Source organism: Petaurus breviceps, unplaced genomic scaffold (assembly GCF_028583685.1).
Source record: "Petaurus breviceps papuanus isolate PSGF00001 unplaced genomic scaffold, PetGlider_PUasm1.0 90823, whole genome shotgun sequence".
NCBI lineage: Eukaryota > Metazoa > Chordata > Mammalia > Diprotodontia > Petauridae > Petaurus > Petaurus breviceps.
The window spans coordinates 19,115,060-19,132,518 of record NW_027187352.1 but is presented as its reverse complement, the minus strand read 5'-3'; the positions used below and the strand labels follow the sequence as shown (position 1 = coordinate 19,132,518).

At 41.4% G+C, this 17,459-nt stretch overlaps 1 protein-coding gene across 3 annotated transcripts in view; it reads left to right on the top strand.

Annotated features, from left to right (window-relative positions):
- SYTL2 (synaptotagmin like 2) overlaps positions 1-17,459 on the top strand; it is a 157,248-nt gene that overhangs the window by 79,404 nt on the left and 60,385 nt on the right. For all 3 annotated transcript variants that reach the window (XM_069071003.1, XM_069071005.1, XM_069071006.1), the window contains exons 5-7: positions 11,088-11,169; positions 12,703-12,817; positions 16,445-17,248. In XM_069071003.1, coding sequence (XP_068927104.1) covers positions 11,088-11,169; positions 12,703-12,817; positions 16,445-17,248 — 1,001 coding nt within the window. The remainder of the gene's footprint in view (positions 1-11,087; positions 11,170-12,702; positions 12,818-16,444; positions 17,249-17,459) is intronic.

The following is a 17,459-nucleotide window of genomic DNA, read 5'->3' as shown; positions in this document are numbered from 1 at the left end:
CAGGTAGAGAAATAAATCAGTTTGGTAAACCTAGGTGGTACAAGAAGAAAGTACCAGGAAGTCCAGAGATGAATTCCAGCCTCAGACACTAAGTATATGACTCTGGGCAAACCACTTAACAAATGTTTACCTCAGTCTCCTCATCTGTAAAATGGGAATAATAATAGCACTTCCCTCCTATGGTTGTGTAAAATACTAGCACATGGGGTGGAGCCAAGGTGGCAGCATAGAAGCAGAAAAACTCCATGTGCTCCCCTGATAACCACCTCAAATACCTATAAAAAATGACTCTAAACAAACTTTAGAGCTACACAAAGTGACAGAGAGAAACAAATCTCTTGCTGAAGGCATCCCCAGCAGGCTGACAGGAAGGGTCCATTGCAGCACGCTGGGAGCAGAGCCCAGCCCCATGTGAGCCCACGGTTTTAGCCTCAGGGCAGCCCAACAAGCTGCAGCTAGAGGGACTTTGGAAGAGTAGATCACCAGCAGCTGTGTCGATTTTCAGACTTATCAACCCATAAATGCCAAAGACAAAGTGAGAGGTCAGTGTGGAACTATTGGAACTGGGGGGATGAAGTGTGGTCCAGCTGCTGCCCCCAGAGGCACTGCGGCCATGCAGCCACTTCCATGAGGCTGCTTCAGAGCTCCTGGCCTGCAGATTGTAGGGAGACCAAGTGACCATTCAGAAGATAATCGCTTTTGCTTTAACCTGCTTGGATTTGGATCACTGCCTTGGGTGGAGGTCCTGGGGTGTGTGACCAGTGAGCCAGAACTTGTGGTGTCTGTAGAGAAGGCGCCCAACTAATAGCTCTAGAAGCTGTGAAAATCCCAGAGATTTGAGACAAAGCTCTCCTCTCTGGAAGCAAAGTTCTACTGTGGCAAAGAGCTCAAAAGTCAAGTAATTGAGTGGCAACATGAGCAAGCAAAGGAATCAAAGCAAGCGCAGCAATCAAACCTTAGATTCCTTTTTTGAGGACAAACAGGATCAAAGCATGGAATGGGAGGAAGACAACAAAGTCAAAACTTCTGTAGCAAAAGCTTCTAAGAAAAATATGAATTGGTTACAGGCCATGGATTTTGAAAATCAAGTAAGAGAAGTAGAGGAAAATTGGGAAAAGAAATGGGAATGATGCAAGAAAATGAAAAGAGAGTCAACAACCTTACTGAAGAAAATAACATCTTAAAAAATAGACTTAACTCAAATGGCAAAAGAGGCCCAGAAAGCCAATGAGGAAAAGAATGCCTTAAAAAGCCAAATTTGCTGGATGGAAAAAGAATTCAAAAGCCCACTGAAGAGAATAATTCCTTCACAATTAGATTGGAGCAAATGGAAACTAATGACTTTATGAGAAATAAAGATACTATTAAATAGATGCGAAAAAATAGAAGGCAATGTGAAATATCTCATTGGAAAAACCACTGACCTGGAAAATAGATTCAGGAGAGATAATTTAAAAATTATTGGACTACCTGAAAGCCATGAAAAAAAAAAAGAACCTGGAAATCATCCTTCAAGAAATTCTCAAGGAAAATCACCCTGATATTTTAGAACCAGAGGGCAGAATAGAAATTGAAAGAATTCATGGATCACTTCTTGAAAAAGATCCCCAAAAGAAAACTCCTAGGAATATTATAGCCAGGTTCCAGAGTTCGCATATCAAGGAGAAAATATTACAAGCAGCCAGGAAGAAACAATTTGAATATTGTGGAAACACAATCAGGATAACACAGGATCTGTCAGCTTCTATACTGAAGGATCAAAGGGCTTAGAATATGATATTCTAGAGGTCAAAGGAGCTGGGATTAAAACCAAGAATCACCTACCCAGCAAAACATGAGCATCATGTTTCAGGGGAAAATATGGTCATTCAGTGGAATAGAGGACTTTCAAGCATTCTTGATGAAAAAACCAGAGTTGAATAGAAAATTTGACATTCAGATGCAAGAGAAGCATGAGAAGGTAAACAGGGAAAAGAAATCATAGGGAACTTACCAAAATTGAACTATTTACATTCCTATATGGAAAAATGATAATTGTAACTTGTGAAACTTTTCTCAGTATAAGAATAGTTGAAGGGAATATAAATGTGTGTGTGTATATATGTACGTATGTATATATATGTATACATACATATATATGTCTATATAAAAGGGTATATGTATGTATGAATACATATGTGAGTGTGTGTATATATGTGTAACAGGTATACATAGACAGGGCACAGGATCAATTGAATAGGAAGGGATGATATTTTAAAAAACAAAATTAAGAGGTGAAAGAGGAATATAATGAGAGGAAATAGGGAGATATAGAATAGGGTAAATTATCTCACATAAAAGAGGCAAGGGATGACTGTTAAAATGGAGGGGAAGAACAGGAAGGCAAAATGGAATGGGTCAACCTTACTCTCATTGAATTTGGCTTTAGGAGGGATTAACATACACACTAAATTGGTTATCTTACCCTACAGGAAAGTAGCAGGAGAAGGGGATAAGAGGGGATTGATAGAAGGGAGGGCAGATTGGAGGGAGGGTAGTTAGAAGCACACTTTTGAAAGGGAACTTTTGAAAAGGAACAGGGTCAAAGTAGAAAATATAATAAGTGGGGGGTGGGATAAGATGGAGGGAAATACAGTCAGTCTTTCAGAATATATCCATTATGGAAATGTTTTGCATAAGTATACGTGTACAACCTATAGAATTGCTTATCTTCCCAGTAAGGGTGGGTGATGAGGGAAAAAGGGAAAGAATCTGGAATTCAAAGTTTTAAAATCAAATGTTTTAAAAAATGTGTGTGTGTGTGTGTGTGTGTGTGTGTGTGTTATATGCAACTGGGAAATAAGATATACAGGAACTGGAGTACAGAGATCCATCTTGCCCTACCAGAAAGTTGGAGGGGGGATGTGGGAGGTTATAGGAGAGAGTTGATTGGAGAAGGGGGTATTCATTGGGATTGCTGTTTTGAGGTGGTACATAGGGGAAAGACAGGGAGAATTTGTAACTCAAAATCTTGTGGAAATGAACACTGTAAACTAAAAATAAACATAAAATAAAAAAATCACCAGCATAGTATATGGTACAAAGTAAGCAGTATATAAATGTTAGCCATCATGATCATTATTGTTTTAAATCTTCAGGCATTGTATAAATGTGAGTTGTTGCCTTTTTCCTTCCTGAGTCAGGAGAGATGTGATGTTGATTATAAACCTGTGCATTTTGTGTGAGTGTGTGTGTGTGTGTGTGTGTATGGATGTGTATGTTCTACACAGAGTATCCCAAAAGTCTTAGTGAAGTTTTAAGCAACTTAAAACAATATTTTATATTCAAATTGGTATATGTAATTATCTTTTCCTTTATATATGAACATTCATTGATTCTCACTCCCCGAGGTGATGAAGTAGATTGAGTGCTGGGCCTGGAGTCAGGAAGACTCATTTTCCTCAGTTCAAATCTGGCCTTAGACACTTACTAGTTGTGTGACCCTGTTTGCCTTAGTTTCCTCTTCTGTAAAATGAGCTGGAGAAGAAAATGGCAAGCCACTCCAGTATTTTTTCCAGGAAAACCCCAGATGGGGTCATGAAGAGTTGAACACGACTGAAAATGCCTTTACAAAAATTAAATATGTATATATATGTGTGTGCTGTATATATACACACATGTATATGTGTATATACATACATTCAGTAGATAGTATATGTATATCGTGCATTCTAAATTTAGGGTAAGTTTAGGATTACCTACTTCTTTCCACTTCCATTATCATGGACAAGTGAGGGACCACAGAGTTAATTATCCTTGATTTAATTGAATGAAACAAACCTTTATTAAGCACTTGCTGTATACAAAGGCACCATGCTAATGCTAGCTGCTGGGGTTACAAGGACACTGCATCACCATTACTTTGGTGACTGGGGAAAGGGATATTCTTGGTTCCTGTGCCTTTCTTACCATTGTGCTTTTTTGCTACAAGTTAAGGAGAGAAGCAATATTAGCATGGTGGGAAAAAGATGAGTGAGTGAATCCATGTTCTGCTACATTGCTGCCCGGTGACTTTTGACAAGTCATTTCCTTTTTCCAGGCTTTAATTTCCCCCCTAGAGAATGAGTGAGCTAGATTAGGTGACCTCCAAGGTTCCTTCAGTTCTTTTATCTGCACATCGTTTAGATAAATAATGGTGTTCATCCAGGCTCTGCCTCAGTCACTGGGTGACCTCAGGCATCTATTCTCAATTTCTTATCAGTAAGTTGGGACTGATAGCATAGCTGAGTTGACTCACCAGGATGTTAGGAGAGTAAATAAAATTTTATATGTGCACCATTTCGCAGTTCTTGGGAAGATAGGAAATAATATAATTTCGAGATCTCATATTTTAATTATAATCTGAGTGTAGCATGACTTAATGGACGAGGCATTGGCTCAGTGGAAAGAATCCTGCATTTTTTAAAGTCAGTGACACCAAGGTTAAAAGCACAGCTCTGCCATCTGCTCCCCTGGATGATCTTAGCAAGTCACCTTACTTTTCCAAAACTCAGCTTCCTTGATTATTTAAAAAAAAAAAAGTGAATGAGATGACCTCTGGGGTCCATCTGGGCTCTCACTCTATGAACCTAGGAGCTCATGTTAAAAGGCTGGGCACCTGTAAATGATTTGTGTGGCTGGATAATCTCCCAGAACTGTGAATTTTGTCTCACTTCCTTCTTTTCTTTTTCAGAAACTAACTTAATTTACCTGGTATCGAATTGCTGTGATACTTTCTCACATAAACTTTAACCTTTGTGTACTGGGTGTGTGAAGTATATTTGGGGAAGCTTACATTTGAACAGAGTGAATTTTAATAGAGTGACTCATTATCTGTCAATATTTTCTTAGCCAAAAGTTGAGAGTTAAGACCATGATCCAGCCACAGATAGAAGATGGAAACTTTAGGCTTGAGGGGGGCTTTTCTTAAGAGGCTTCTTGACCCAATTCTTCCTGGTACTGGACACATTGGATGTCCATCATGTGGGGCTCTGGCCTTTGAAGAATCAAATTCTGCCAGTTCCAAGTGTTTATTCAAAGGGGGCACAGCTAATTCTGAACTCTTTGAGCTGCTATCTGTCAACATGAAGTCATCTTTGCTTACACAGCCTGAGTAACCGGGAAGTGCCACAATTGAGGGATAGTGTTCTGTGTAGCAAAGTGAGAATTTAGAATTTAGAATGATCACATCCAGGTCTGTTTCTGGCACCTGATCTCCCTTGGTTACGATGGCTGATTTCCCCAGTTTCTTTTTCTATATTGCCTCAAATATAAAGTGGAGTAAGAGTCCCGTGGGGCATTCTCTTTAAGGAATAATTAGAAATATTCATACTATTCCAGGTACCATCCAAGTACCTCACATTGAGAGAGGATCTCTTCCAGTGTGGACCAGAAAACTGACAGTAAGGTATACGAAGTTCTTCATCATTAGTGGAGGATTTATCCTATCCCCAAATGAATAATAACACAGTTTGGACTCTTGGATAATTTTAGTCTAGGAAATGAGTTTAGTTCAACCAGGTGCGTAGTCCAGGGCAAAGATGCTTCCTCCCGGGTAACTGGATCTCTTGATGATAGTATTATTAGAGAGACCATAGAGTGAGAGCTGAAGAAGTGGTTTACTTCACTTCATCCATTCATTCTTTCATGTCGTCTTTTGCAGTCAGAACATGAGCTCTCTGTAAGCAGGAATTGCTGTCTACCTTTTCTGTTTATAATCCTAGGGCTTAGCTCAGTGCGAGGCGCAGTTGAAATGCATCTGTTGTGTTGCAGTTGACTTTGCTGATTGCTGGCAGAGTTATAAAATCTAATCAAGAAACAGTCCCAACCCTCATAGAACTTGTAGACTAGTAAGGAGATAAGATATGAACACAGATAACTGTTCATATGATGAATACATTATAGTATGGCAGACAGTGTTGTGTGAGGTATGAAGGTGAAAGTCCTTGCCTACTGGGGGAAATCAATGAATGCTTCAGGAAGGAGGTGACATTTGAGTTCATAGGATCATTGACTTAAATCTGGAAGAGACCTTGAAAATGCAGCCCCCATCCCCTCTTGGGGGCTTTAAAGGACCTCCAAAATCTATTCCTTATCTCCATCTTTAAAGAGACCTCACAAGTCCATCCCCCACCCTTCCCCACTGCCAGACTTTGGGGGCTTTAAAGGATGAGTAGGAATTTTTCTTTGTTAGCTTTCCTGAATAATGACTTAGGGTACTTCTGTTGTGCCAGGAGGCACTGTAGTATAGTACAGTGGAAGAGCAGTGGACTTGATAGGAGTTTGTCCATCGTTTATAGGTCTGCGAGCTTAGTGTGAGTTCTAATGGTAGTGTTGTTTAGTCAGTTAGTCAAGCCTGACTCTCCGTGACCCCATCTAGAGTTTTCATGGCAAAGATACTGGAGGGGTTTGCAGTTTCTTTTTCCAACTCCTTTTACAGATGAGGAAACTGAGGCAAACAGGGTTAAGTGACTTGCCCAGGGTCACGCAGCTAATAAGTGTCTGAGCTTAGATTTGAACTCAGAGTTTTCTTACTCCCAGTCCAGCACTTTACCCACTGTGCCATCTAGTTGCCCCTGAGGATCAGACATTGAAGGACTTGCAGATGTTTAGCTTTGAGAAGATTTAGATGGCGGACATGTGGAGTGTCCTCAGGTAAGCAAAGGGTTATCACCTGAGATAGGTGATAGGGTAAACCTAGGTGGTGCAGTGGCTGGAGCACTGGGCTTGAAATCAGGAAGACCAGAGTTCAAATCCAGATTTAGATATTTAATAGCTGTGTGACCCTGGCCAAGTCACTTAACTCTGTTTGCCTCAGTTTCCTCATCTGTAAAAATGAGCTAGAGAGGGAAATGGCCAAACTATTCTAGTATCTTTGCCAAGAAAACCCCAATTGGATTTAGAAAGAGTTGGACGCGACTAAACATCAAAAACATCACCACATTAGAAGGAAGATTCATCTTGCTCATTTTGGTACCATGGAAGGTACAAAGAGACAGATTTAGACTTGATATAAAGAAATTGGAGCTATCTATGGCATGGGCCTGATTGGAGGTATTTAGACAGAGGCTAGATACTAGTTGTGAAGTTTATTATAGAATTGTATTTTAGTTAAGGGTTGAACTACATGACTCTGAGATCCCTTCCAGCCCTGGCATTCTGGGATCCTTTGAAAATAGAGACAAAAATGCCTGGATTAGTGTCCCAGCTCCAGTATTTGTTAGCTATGCAGAAACTAGGCAAAATTTGGATAGTAGATGAAGTTGTCCCTGGTCTGCACAGTCTGGGCTCTGTTCTTAGGGGCAGCTAGGTGGCGCCAAAGTGCACAAAGCACTGGGCCTGGAGTCAGAAGCTGTTTTTGTTCAGTTGTTTTTATTGCTGGCAGGAGTCAGGAAGACCTGAGTTCCGATCTAGCCTCAGACACTTAGCTGGGTGACCCTGGGAAAGTCACTTAACCTTTGTCTGCCTCAGTTTCCTCAACTATAAAGGGGATAATAATATTTGTTGTGAGGATCCAGTGAGAAATTTGTAAGGGACATAGACTGTGCCGGGCACATAGTAGATGTTATATAAATACTAGCTATTATTCTTCTTTTCCTTATATCCCTCTTTCTTTACTCACTTCACCCCCCCCCCCCTTTTACTCCCTTTAAGATATTTTCTCTCTCTTTTTCCCTCTAAAAAAAATCTCTAGACCAGTTTTTCTGTGAACCCTGTGGCATTTTGGTGAAACCTATTCTTAAATTTTTTTTTGGCTTTTTGGAGGGCAATAAGTGACTTGCCCAAGGTCACACGCCTACTGTTTGTGTTAAGTGTCTCAGGTCAGATTTTTAACTCCTCCTGACTCTAGGGCCAGCTCTGTATTCACTGTGCTGCCACCTAGCTGCCCCTTAAATTTAAAAAAAAAATTTTTTTTTAAACAAAATCATAATTGAAGGAAATGATCAATAATCATCAACTGATCAAATGATTAATTTTGGTTAGAGATGAGTAAAAATAAGGTTGTAATTTCTTTTCCCCACCAAGTTCACAGATTCCCTGAAATCTGTCCAGTTTCCTTAACTGATACCCAGACTGGGACTAGGGACTTTGGTTCTTTTCCCTTTGACCTCCTAAGCAGAGCCAGTAGGGTTGAGATACATTCTCTGCCCCCAAGGAATTGTGTGTGTGTGTGTATGATTATATATTATATGTAATTATATAATACATAATTATATGGAATTAGCATTTGGGGGGCTGCTGTATCCCACTGTGTAGTAATATCAAGCTTGTGGTCCACTGAAACTCCTCACATCTTTAAAAAAGCCCCAAACATTCATTGTTTTTTAGCTATACCTTGCCCTGTGCACTCCTATAGTTTTTCTTAATCTTTTTTTAACCCAAGTGAAAGATTTGCATTTTCCCCTATTACATTTCATCATATTAGATTTGACTAATTGTTGCAGCCTCTTAAGAGTGTTTTGCATCCCAATTCTGTTATTCATACTCCTTCCTTTTCTGTAAAATTAAACACAGCTAATCTTTTTTTTTGGGGGGGGGAGGTTTGAGTTAAACTGAATTAAGTTTGTAAAATATAAAGATTAGTTCTCATTTCAGCTCACCAGGGGAGCAAAAGTCACAGTCCGGAATTCTGGAGGTGGCCAAAGTGGGACTGGCCACGTACTTGGCATTTGAGTTTGCTTCTTTTTGTATTCCCAGTGCTTCAAACAGTGCCTGACATAGTAGATACTTAATTGATGCTTATTGGATGACTGACTGAAATGGTAATTCTTTCCAGTCATTCACCAAGCATTTATTAAGCCCCTGGTCATTTGGCTGTGGGAGTGAAGAAAGGCAGTAATAATGGTTCCGGCCCTCACAGAGCTCACATTCTAATGGGGGCCACAATGGATAACAATTTTCCCAATTAAGTGGGTAGTGTGAGCTTTAGTTAACCAGTGCTGATTCCCAGCCCTTGCCCTTCTCCACACTCAGACATTTCCTTGACTCCAATTTAAGCGACTAAACACTATCTGTTCTTGCTATGTTGGTGATTGACTGTCCCCCTGTTCTACCCCTGACAGTTGACCTGCTTCTTTTCTCTCTCCTGAGATTCTGAATACTTGGAACAAAAGTCATTGTTTACTATTGAAATACTGGTTCCATTTTATGGTCTTGCAAACAGTGAAGGCAGAGAAAGAAATAAAAGGCTTCTGGCGCTGGGCCAGGTGGCCTGGAGGGAGCTGGGGATGAAGGGGGAGGAGGCTGAAGCCCCAGAGGAGGGATAAAGGCAAAAATGACTTCCCAGAAGCTAGTTTGCGTTTGTGGTCTTGATGGTCTTAGAAGGAGGAGGAGGGAAAATGACTGAAGAAAACTGGGATCATATAGAGACATTTAGAGGCAGAATACAGAATTAGCTTAGGATAGAAAGGTGTTCCCCAGTTGTGTGGCTCACATGTTGAAATCTCTGTGTCTTCTGACCGATAATATTGTTGTTATTTGTTGTGTCTGACTCTGTGATCCATTTGGGGGTTTTCTTGGCAAAGGTGCTGGAGTGGTTTGCCTTCTTCTCCAGCTTATTTTACAGGCGAGGAAATGGAGGCAAACAGGGTTAAGTGACTTGCCCAGGAGCACACAGCGAGAGAAAGTCTGAGGTCACATTTGAACTCAGCTCTTCCTGGGTCCAGGCCCAGCACTCTATCCACTGTGCCACCTAGCTGCCCTGGCTGAGAGATCGGTATGTATTTAGAATTTGGGTGTGTGTGTGTGGGGGGGGGGAGGGTTGCTCTGTCAGCTCAGCCTGGAATCCTAGGATTTAAAACTGAAAGGGAATTTATAGGCTATATAGGCTATCTGTTCAACCCCCATTCTGTTAATAGATGGGAAAACTAAGGCCAAAGAGGGTAAGTGACTTGAGTCCTTTGCCTGTGACACCATCCTCCCCCCTAACCTGGGGGCTGTTGATTCTTGGACTCACCTGCCCCCTCCCTAGTTTCTGTGCCTAACTTTACTTATTCCTGCCTTACCTCTTGGGTCCACTCTGTTCCTTAATGGGAATTGGCATTGAGTTTAATCAAGAAAAGATATTGTCTTTTCTTCATTTCTCTAAGGCAACTATAGTACCCAGTCTCCAGCTGCCCCCCTCCAGCCCCAGCAGAGGAGTAAGGATCCAGTCTGATCCCCAGTGGCCTTCCCTGTCCCTCCTTATCTCTCCTATAACTGTGAGGAGCCATTCACCCAGACTCAGGATTACAATGTGGGAGCCATGCTCTGGGTTGAAAGGGCCTTTCAGCACATTACTTTATGTGTTCTAATCAGTCAGCCAGCCCCACTGGCTTTTCCTGCTGGACACCTCCCAGGTCTGCCCTTTCCTCTCTGTCCGTCTGCCAAGTGCCTTATCTAAATCTTGGTCTTCTCTGTCTTGATTACTACCCTCTTTCCTTTTCAGTAGATAGAGAACTAGGCTTGGAATCAGGAAGACTTCTCTTCCTGATTTCAAATCCAACCTCAGACACTTAGTAACTACGTGACCTTGGACAAGGCATTTAACTCTCTTTGCCTCAATTCCTCATCTGTAAAATGAGTTGGAGAAGGAAATGGCCAAACCTCTCCAGTATCTCTGCCAAGAAAACCCCAAATGGGGTTAAGAAGAGTCAGACATGACTAAAAAATGATTGAACAATAAATCCCAGACTTCTTTCCCATGATCCAGCTATTGCATTCTCCTCCTTGAAAACTCTCCTCATTGCACTCTTCTAGAAATAGTAGCACCTGACTGAGACCTCCGACAAGTCAGCCCCATCCTATCTCATCCTCTCTGTTTGCTGTGACATTAGCAATGGTTGCTGGTTCCAGTTGGATCACTTTCCCCAAGTCCTGACTCCCTGTCCCTTTTTGATTTCCTAGTACCCTTCACCTGCTCCCTCTTCCCCACTGAATTTAGGCTCCACACACTGCACACTTATGCACACACACCAACCCTCTCTCTTTGCCTTTCTGTCTCTCTTTCTCACATTCTTTCTGTCTCATTTGGTGCATGCTTTCTTTATGTTATTAGAAGTTTCATTCTCTGAATAATATTTCTTTTTCAGGACCATTGTATTGAATCCAACTTCTTCCATGTCAGATGAGGCCCAGGAAAACCCAAGGAGGTCATCTTTGTCTCCTACAAAGGTAGATTGGATTCAGTCTTTTTTTTTTCCCCAAAGAAGAAAGTCAGGGCAGCTAAGTGGCACAGTGAATAGAGCACTGGCCCTGGAGTCAGGAGGACCTGAGTTCAAATCTGATCTCAGACACTTAACACTTACTAGCTGTGTGATCTTGGGCAATTCACTTAACCCCCAATTGCCCTACCTTCCCCCCTCCAAAAAAGAAAAAAGTCATGTGGAGGAAAATATTGCTTCTCACTTTACCAAACCACAATGAAACAAAAATTTATACAATGGAAGATATAGTTGAATATTTAATTATTAGAGATGCAATATGAAACAGTCTCTAGAGTGCCAAACTTGAAGTCAGGATAGTCTAGGTTTAAATCCCACTTCTGACATTATCTGTTTCAGGGCTTTTTAAACTTTTTCCACTCTACCCCTTCAGCATTTCTTAAACTGTGAAGCATTGATCTTTATGACCTTGAGTAAAATAAGTGATCTCTGAAATTGTTTCTTCATCTGTAGAATGAGAATAACAGTACTTAGTACTTCCTTTGCAAACTTTAAAATGCCATGTAAACATTCGATTTTATTGATATTAACGGGTATTATTTTGTGCAAGAAAAATACGTTCTTTTCCTTGCATTGGATGAATGATTTGTCTGCTGTTATCCATGGAGAAGAAATTTCCAACTGTTTTTCATTTTTTACCTAAGACTACTCAGGCTAATTTCCCTATCCCAAGAGGGACAATGGCATATTTGTTCCGTGTAAATTTAATTTCCCAGCCTTTCCCGTATATATAGTGTTCTTTTAAGTCTTGATTAGAGTTTGCCTCATGAGAGGTGACTCTGATTTGTAAAATCACAGACAGAAAACTCCCTAAAAGCTGGGATTCTGTCTCTAGGCCCTTTGTTTTGACTAACCCTTTGGTCTGTCCCACTGTGGTAGTTGTTCACATTCATACTGGTGATCCCAGAGGACCCTATAGCACTTTCAGAGTAATCAAAGAAAGGAGAGATGACATTGGTTTGGTTTTAGATCAATTTAATGAGAGATTTCATGCTATGATGGAATAAGGACAGAACTACAAGCCTTGGGTTCAGGTTTTAGTTCCTACCTTTATTAACCCTGTGGCCATAGCTCAGTCAGCCTAACTGATAAAACCTTACTTTCTTTATCTCTTAAACTGGGATAATAATACTTATATAGTCTACCTCATGTGGTTGCTGTGAGGAAATTTTAGATATGTCAACGGGTATTGTTATTTCTAATAACTCTTCCAATGGGGAAAAAAATCCATGATTATAGTGTTTGTTGTACTTCATAGACTTCTAATAATCTTTGAAAATTTATATTTTTTTCAAACTATACTTTATTCTACTTCATTAACCAAGATATTTAATTAACCAGCATCCCTATATCCTAAACATTCCAGGAAACAGAGAGTTTATTGGAAGTATTGAATGTTTTTGGATATAAAATGCATTTGCCAACATTAAGTTTCTGTTAGGCTGCTTTGGAAACAAGTTTAATAAAAAATATTTTTCCTCAGCTAAGGAAGAATCCATTTAATAACTCTGTGTTACCAGAGGATAATGTAGCTTTCCAAATCCCAAACGAACCATCAGAAAATGGACAAACTGGATTACTTCAGACTTCAAAAGAGGGTAAATATTATTTTTACGGACTGGCTATTTTTATGATTGTGCTCTGAGGACTAAGGGATCTTCTCAGAATTCCTTTTGAAAAAATGACTCCCAAAAGAGAGTTTAGATTTCTGATGCTTTTCTTGATCTTCCTTCAGCACCTTCTTCCCTGAACTGAAGTAGGGGAGATCCAACCTTGGTTCTGTCCCTTATGGTATAGACTCTGTCCCACTCCCTGCCCCCACTCCCATACATAAACTGGTCCTTTTCCCCTCTGCTGACTTCAGTTTGGTAGTGGACAGTGGAGGCAGGGGAAGGTGGGGAGATTTAGTTTGGGAAGAAAATACTGACAACTTTTATGATGAGGAAGGCAGTTAGGTGATGCAGTAGATAGAGTGCCAGGCCTGGATTCAGGAAGACGTCTTCCTGAGTTCAAATCTGGTCTCAGATACTTACTAGGTATGTGACCCTGTTTGCCTCAGTTTCCTCATCTGTAAAATGAACTGAAGAAGGAAATGGCAAACCACTCCAGTATCTCTGCCAAGAAAGACCCAAATGATGTCATGAAGGGTCAGACACGACTAAAAAAATGACTAAACAACAAATTGATAAGTCAGTTACCCAAAAAGAAGGTGAGCAGGTTCATTGTGTGCAGACGTCATCCCGTTCCTCTTGTAGTTTGCCTTCCATAGTCTAGAAGAACTTGGGAATCTAAGAGTTGGAAGGTTCCCTAGTCCAGCCTTCTCATCTTATAGATAAAGAGACATAAGCTCAGAGGCAGTCCCACTGTGGCAGAGCTGGGTCGGTATGCACCATGGTGGGAAGTCTGGCCACCTCCTCCCGCCTGAGATCCTGAGGGTTTACCATATATGATCAGCTTTAGTCTTACTATAACTCAAGGCTCTTGAGCTCAAATGATCCACCAGCCTCAGCCTCCCCCAGGATTATATAGCACATGCCATCATGTTGGACTGTTAAACAAAATTAAAAAGAAAGCAGTTCTTGTTCTCAAGAAGCTTTCATTCTGCTGAAGTTATATAACACATACACAGTAGTGTAAAAATACAAGTAATATCAGGAAGGAAAGAAGTCAGGAAAGGCTGCACACAGCTGGTGGCACCTGACCTATGCTCTAAATGAACAGTTCTCAGAGTGTGGTCTTGGGACCCCCAGAACCCTTTCAGGGGATCCTTGAAGTCAAAACTATTTTTATGATAAAGGCAAATACATTTTAGTTTCTGAACCAGTAAATATTGATAGATTGTAGCCCACATAAACAGAAGGACTTTAAGGGTTTTCAGTAATTTTTAAGAATGTGAAAGGATTCTGACACCAAGAAGTTTGAGAACCACAGCTGTAAAGGAAGCTAAGGAGGATTTTACAAGATGGAGCTGAGGAGGAGTTATTTTCTCTATATGGGCAAAAGCAGAGAGATAGGAGATGGAATACCTTGGATGGGGAGCGTCAAGCCTCCCAGTTTAACTGGACCGGTGCTGGAGGGGGAGTAATATGAAATTAGACTGGAAAGATGGGGTGAGATCCAAATTGTGGAGGTCTTAAATCAACGAATAAACATTTATTAGATATCTATTATGTGCCAAACACTGCTTAGCCCCAGCAGCAGGCTATTGTAGTAGTGCAGGTGTGAGGCAATAGAACCTGCCCCAGAGTGGGGGCAGTATCAGAGAGGAGAAGGTGGCATATTCCAGAAATGTTGCAAAGGTGAAATCAGCTGAGGTTACAAAAAACGCAAAAGACAGCCCCTGCCCTCAGGGAGCTTACCGTCAAATGGGGGAGACCACATGCAGACAAACAGATACAAAGCAAGCTGTACACAAGATAAATAGGAAGTAAGTGATAGAGGGAAGGCACTAGAATTAAGAGGGGTTAGGAAAGGCTTCCAGTAAAAGGAGGGATGTTAGCTGGGACATAAAAGAAGCCAGGGAGGTCATTAGTAAGATCGGGGGTGGCCTTCTGGCCCTGGGGACAGCCAGAGAAAATGCCTAGAGCTGAGAGGTCCAGTGTTTTGCTTGTAGAATGGCCAAGAAGCTGGAATCGTTGGATCAGAATACTGAGAGGGGGGTAAGATATAAAAAGACTAGAAAGGTGAGAGGGGGCTAGGTGATGAAGCCAAACAGAGGATTTTTGTATTTGCTCCTGGAGGCAGTAGGTAGGCATCTATTTTTTTGGGGGGGGGAGGGAACATATAGCATGACTGAATCCATGCTTTACAGAAATCACTTTAGTGGCTGAATGGAGGATGGATTGGAGTGGGGGAGAGACTTGTGACCAGCAGCCCCAGCAGCAGGCTATTGTAGTAGTGCAGGTGTGAGGCAATAGAACCTGCCCCAGAGTGGGGGCAGTATCAGAGAGGAGAAGGTGGCATATTCCAGAAATGTTGCAAAGGTGAAATCAGCTGGCCATGGTTGGCCACAGCTTGGATATGGGGGACGAGAGATAAGAATCTAGGTTAACTCCTAAGCTGCAAGCCTGAGAGACTGTTGTTACCCTCTACAGTAGTAGGGAAGGTAAGAGGAAGTGAGGGTTTGGGGAAATGGTGGTAGCAGTGGGGAGGGGAAAGAGATAATGAATTCCATTTTGTATTTATGAGTTTAAGATGCCTACTGGGCATCCAGTTTGAGATGTCTGAAAGGTAGTTGGGGATGCAAGATTGGAGGTCAGCAGACAGTTCAGGATGAGAGTTTTGTATTTTGCTTAGACAAGAGGAAGCCACTGAAATTTTTTGAAGGGAAAAAGGAGGGTGCATTACACAGCCAGATCTGTATTTTAAGAATATCATTTTGACAGCTAGGGTAGATAGATAGATTGCAGCAGGAGAGAGACTAGATGCAGAGAGACTAGTGATAAAGCTGTTGTAATAGTCTAGGCAAGAGAAGAAAAGGGTTTGAAGTAGGAGGCTTGCTGTGTGGGTGGAGAACAGGGTGGGGGTAGATAGGAGAAATACTGTAGAGGCAGAATGAACAGCAATTGTGGGATTAAGTGAAGAGTTGAGAATCATGCTGAGGTTATAGACCTGGAATTGATGATATCCTTAACAGAAATAGGAAAGTTTGGGGGAGTGGGGGAAGACAAGCTCACCTTCCTCTTTCTGAGAAGCAATGGGGTGTGGTAGAAAAGGCATTGAATTTGGGGTTAGAGGACCTAGACTTTAGGCCCACTTCAGCTGTTTACCAATTGTGTGACCCTTGTCAAGTGGATTGGCCTCTCTGCTCCTCAGTTTCCTCATCTGTAAAATGAAGGGGGGCAGCTAGGTGGCACAGTGGTTAGAGCACCAGCCCTGGAGGTGGGAGGACCTGAGTTGAAATGTGACCTCAGACATTGGACTTTTAATTAGCTGGGTGACCCTGGGCAAGTCACTTAACCCTAATTGCCTCACAAATAAATCAATAAATGGAATGGGGGTATGATATTAGATCTTTCAGCTCTAAATCTATGGTCCCATAGAGATCCTTTTATTTAAAAGCACACGAATTTTTGCAAATTTAGCCTTAAACTTGGGCTCATGCCTTATCTGTAAATCTGAAATGTGTGTTACTTTTCCCCAAGGTGCAGTGACTCTACCTAGTAGTTTAAAGGCTACTCTTCTTTCTTACTGGGTACTTTGCCATGTTTATGCTTAATTTTCAGATGCATTGTTTTATTCAAAGGAAAACAAGGCCACCCCATACTTTCCAGATCAAAGATTAGAGGAACCAAGACCTCTTGTTCCAGGACCTGTAGATGGGTCTCCGGTGAAGCCACCAGTCCCCAAAGCCAGGAAATTGATTTATAAAAATATATCTAATCTACAGCCAGATGACAACCAGTCTCTTCCTAAACTGGGCCAAAGAACGGATTCCCTGAACAGCAGAAGTGCCCCCCGAGGGATCCTGAAACGGAACTCCAGCTCCAGCAGCACCGATTCAGAAATTGTTCGTTCTAATTCCACCTTGGAACCCAAAAGCAAAAACCTGCCAGTCCGGCTTGTTATTCCCGAGGGAAATTCTGAAAAGGATGATTCCATAGAAGATGAATCTTCCCAGAATCCGCTGGAGCCTTTAAAACATGTGAGATTTTCAGCAGTGAAGGAAGAAGTTTCTCAGGGTCCTGAGCTGAACCACGGCAGGGAAGTGGGAGAGTTTGGCCTTTTGGAGTCTGACATACCCAGGAGTGGAATGGAAGGTTTGGGTGATCTTGAGGAGTCTCCAAACAAACCTGTGTTTTCCAGATACAGAAAACCAGCTGAACACATGAATCCAGCCTTTGACTCTTACCAGGTTAATGGAACCAGCCCATCAACTGAGAACATCAGTGATCAGAAAACCCATCCTCATTCAGAGATTTTAACCAAAAGACTGTCTTTCAGTGAGCGCTTGCCTTCTAACAGAGAGTCCAAAAAGGCATCATCAAAGCCGTTGAGCCTTGAATCAGAGTTATGCAAAAACCGCGCTGGTAAGAAAGTTAACTGTTAACATTAGATGTGCTAATAGTTGTCTTCACATGGGTTTAGAATCACAAAGTTAACCCCAAAAGACTGATTATTTCCTCCTAAGACTACATCTTCAATTCTGGCAGTTACTACCTGATATTATGCTAGTTAACAGGGAGATAGGCATTTTTACCAAAGCATGTCACAAACAGAATCCTTTCTAGGACTGTTATA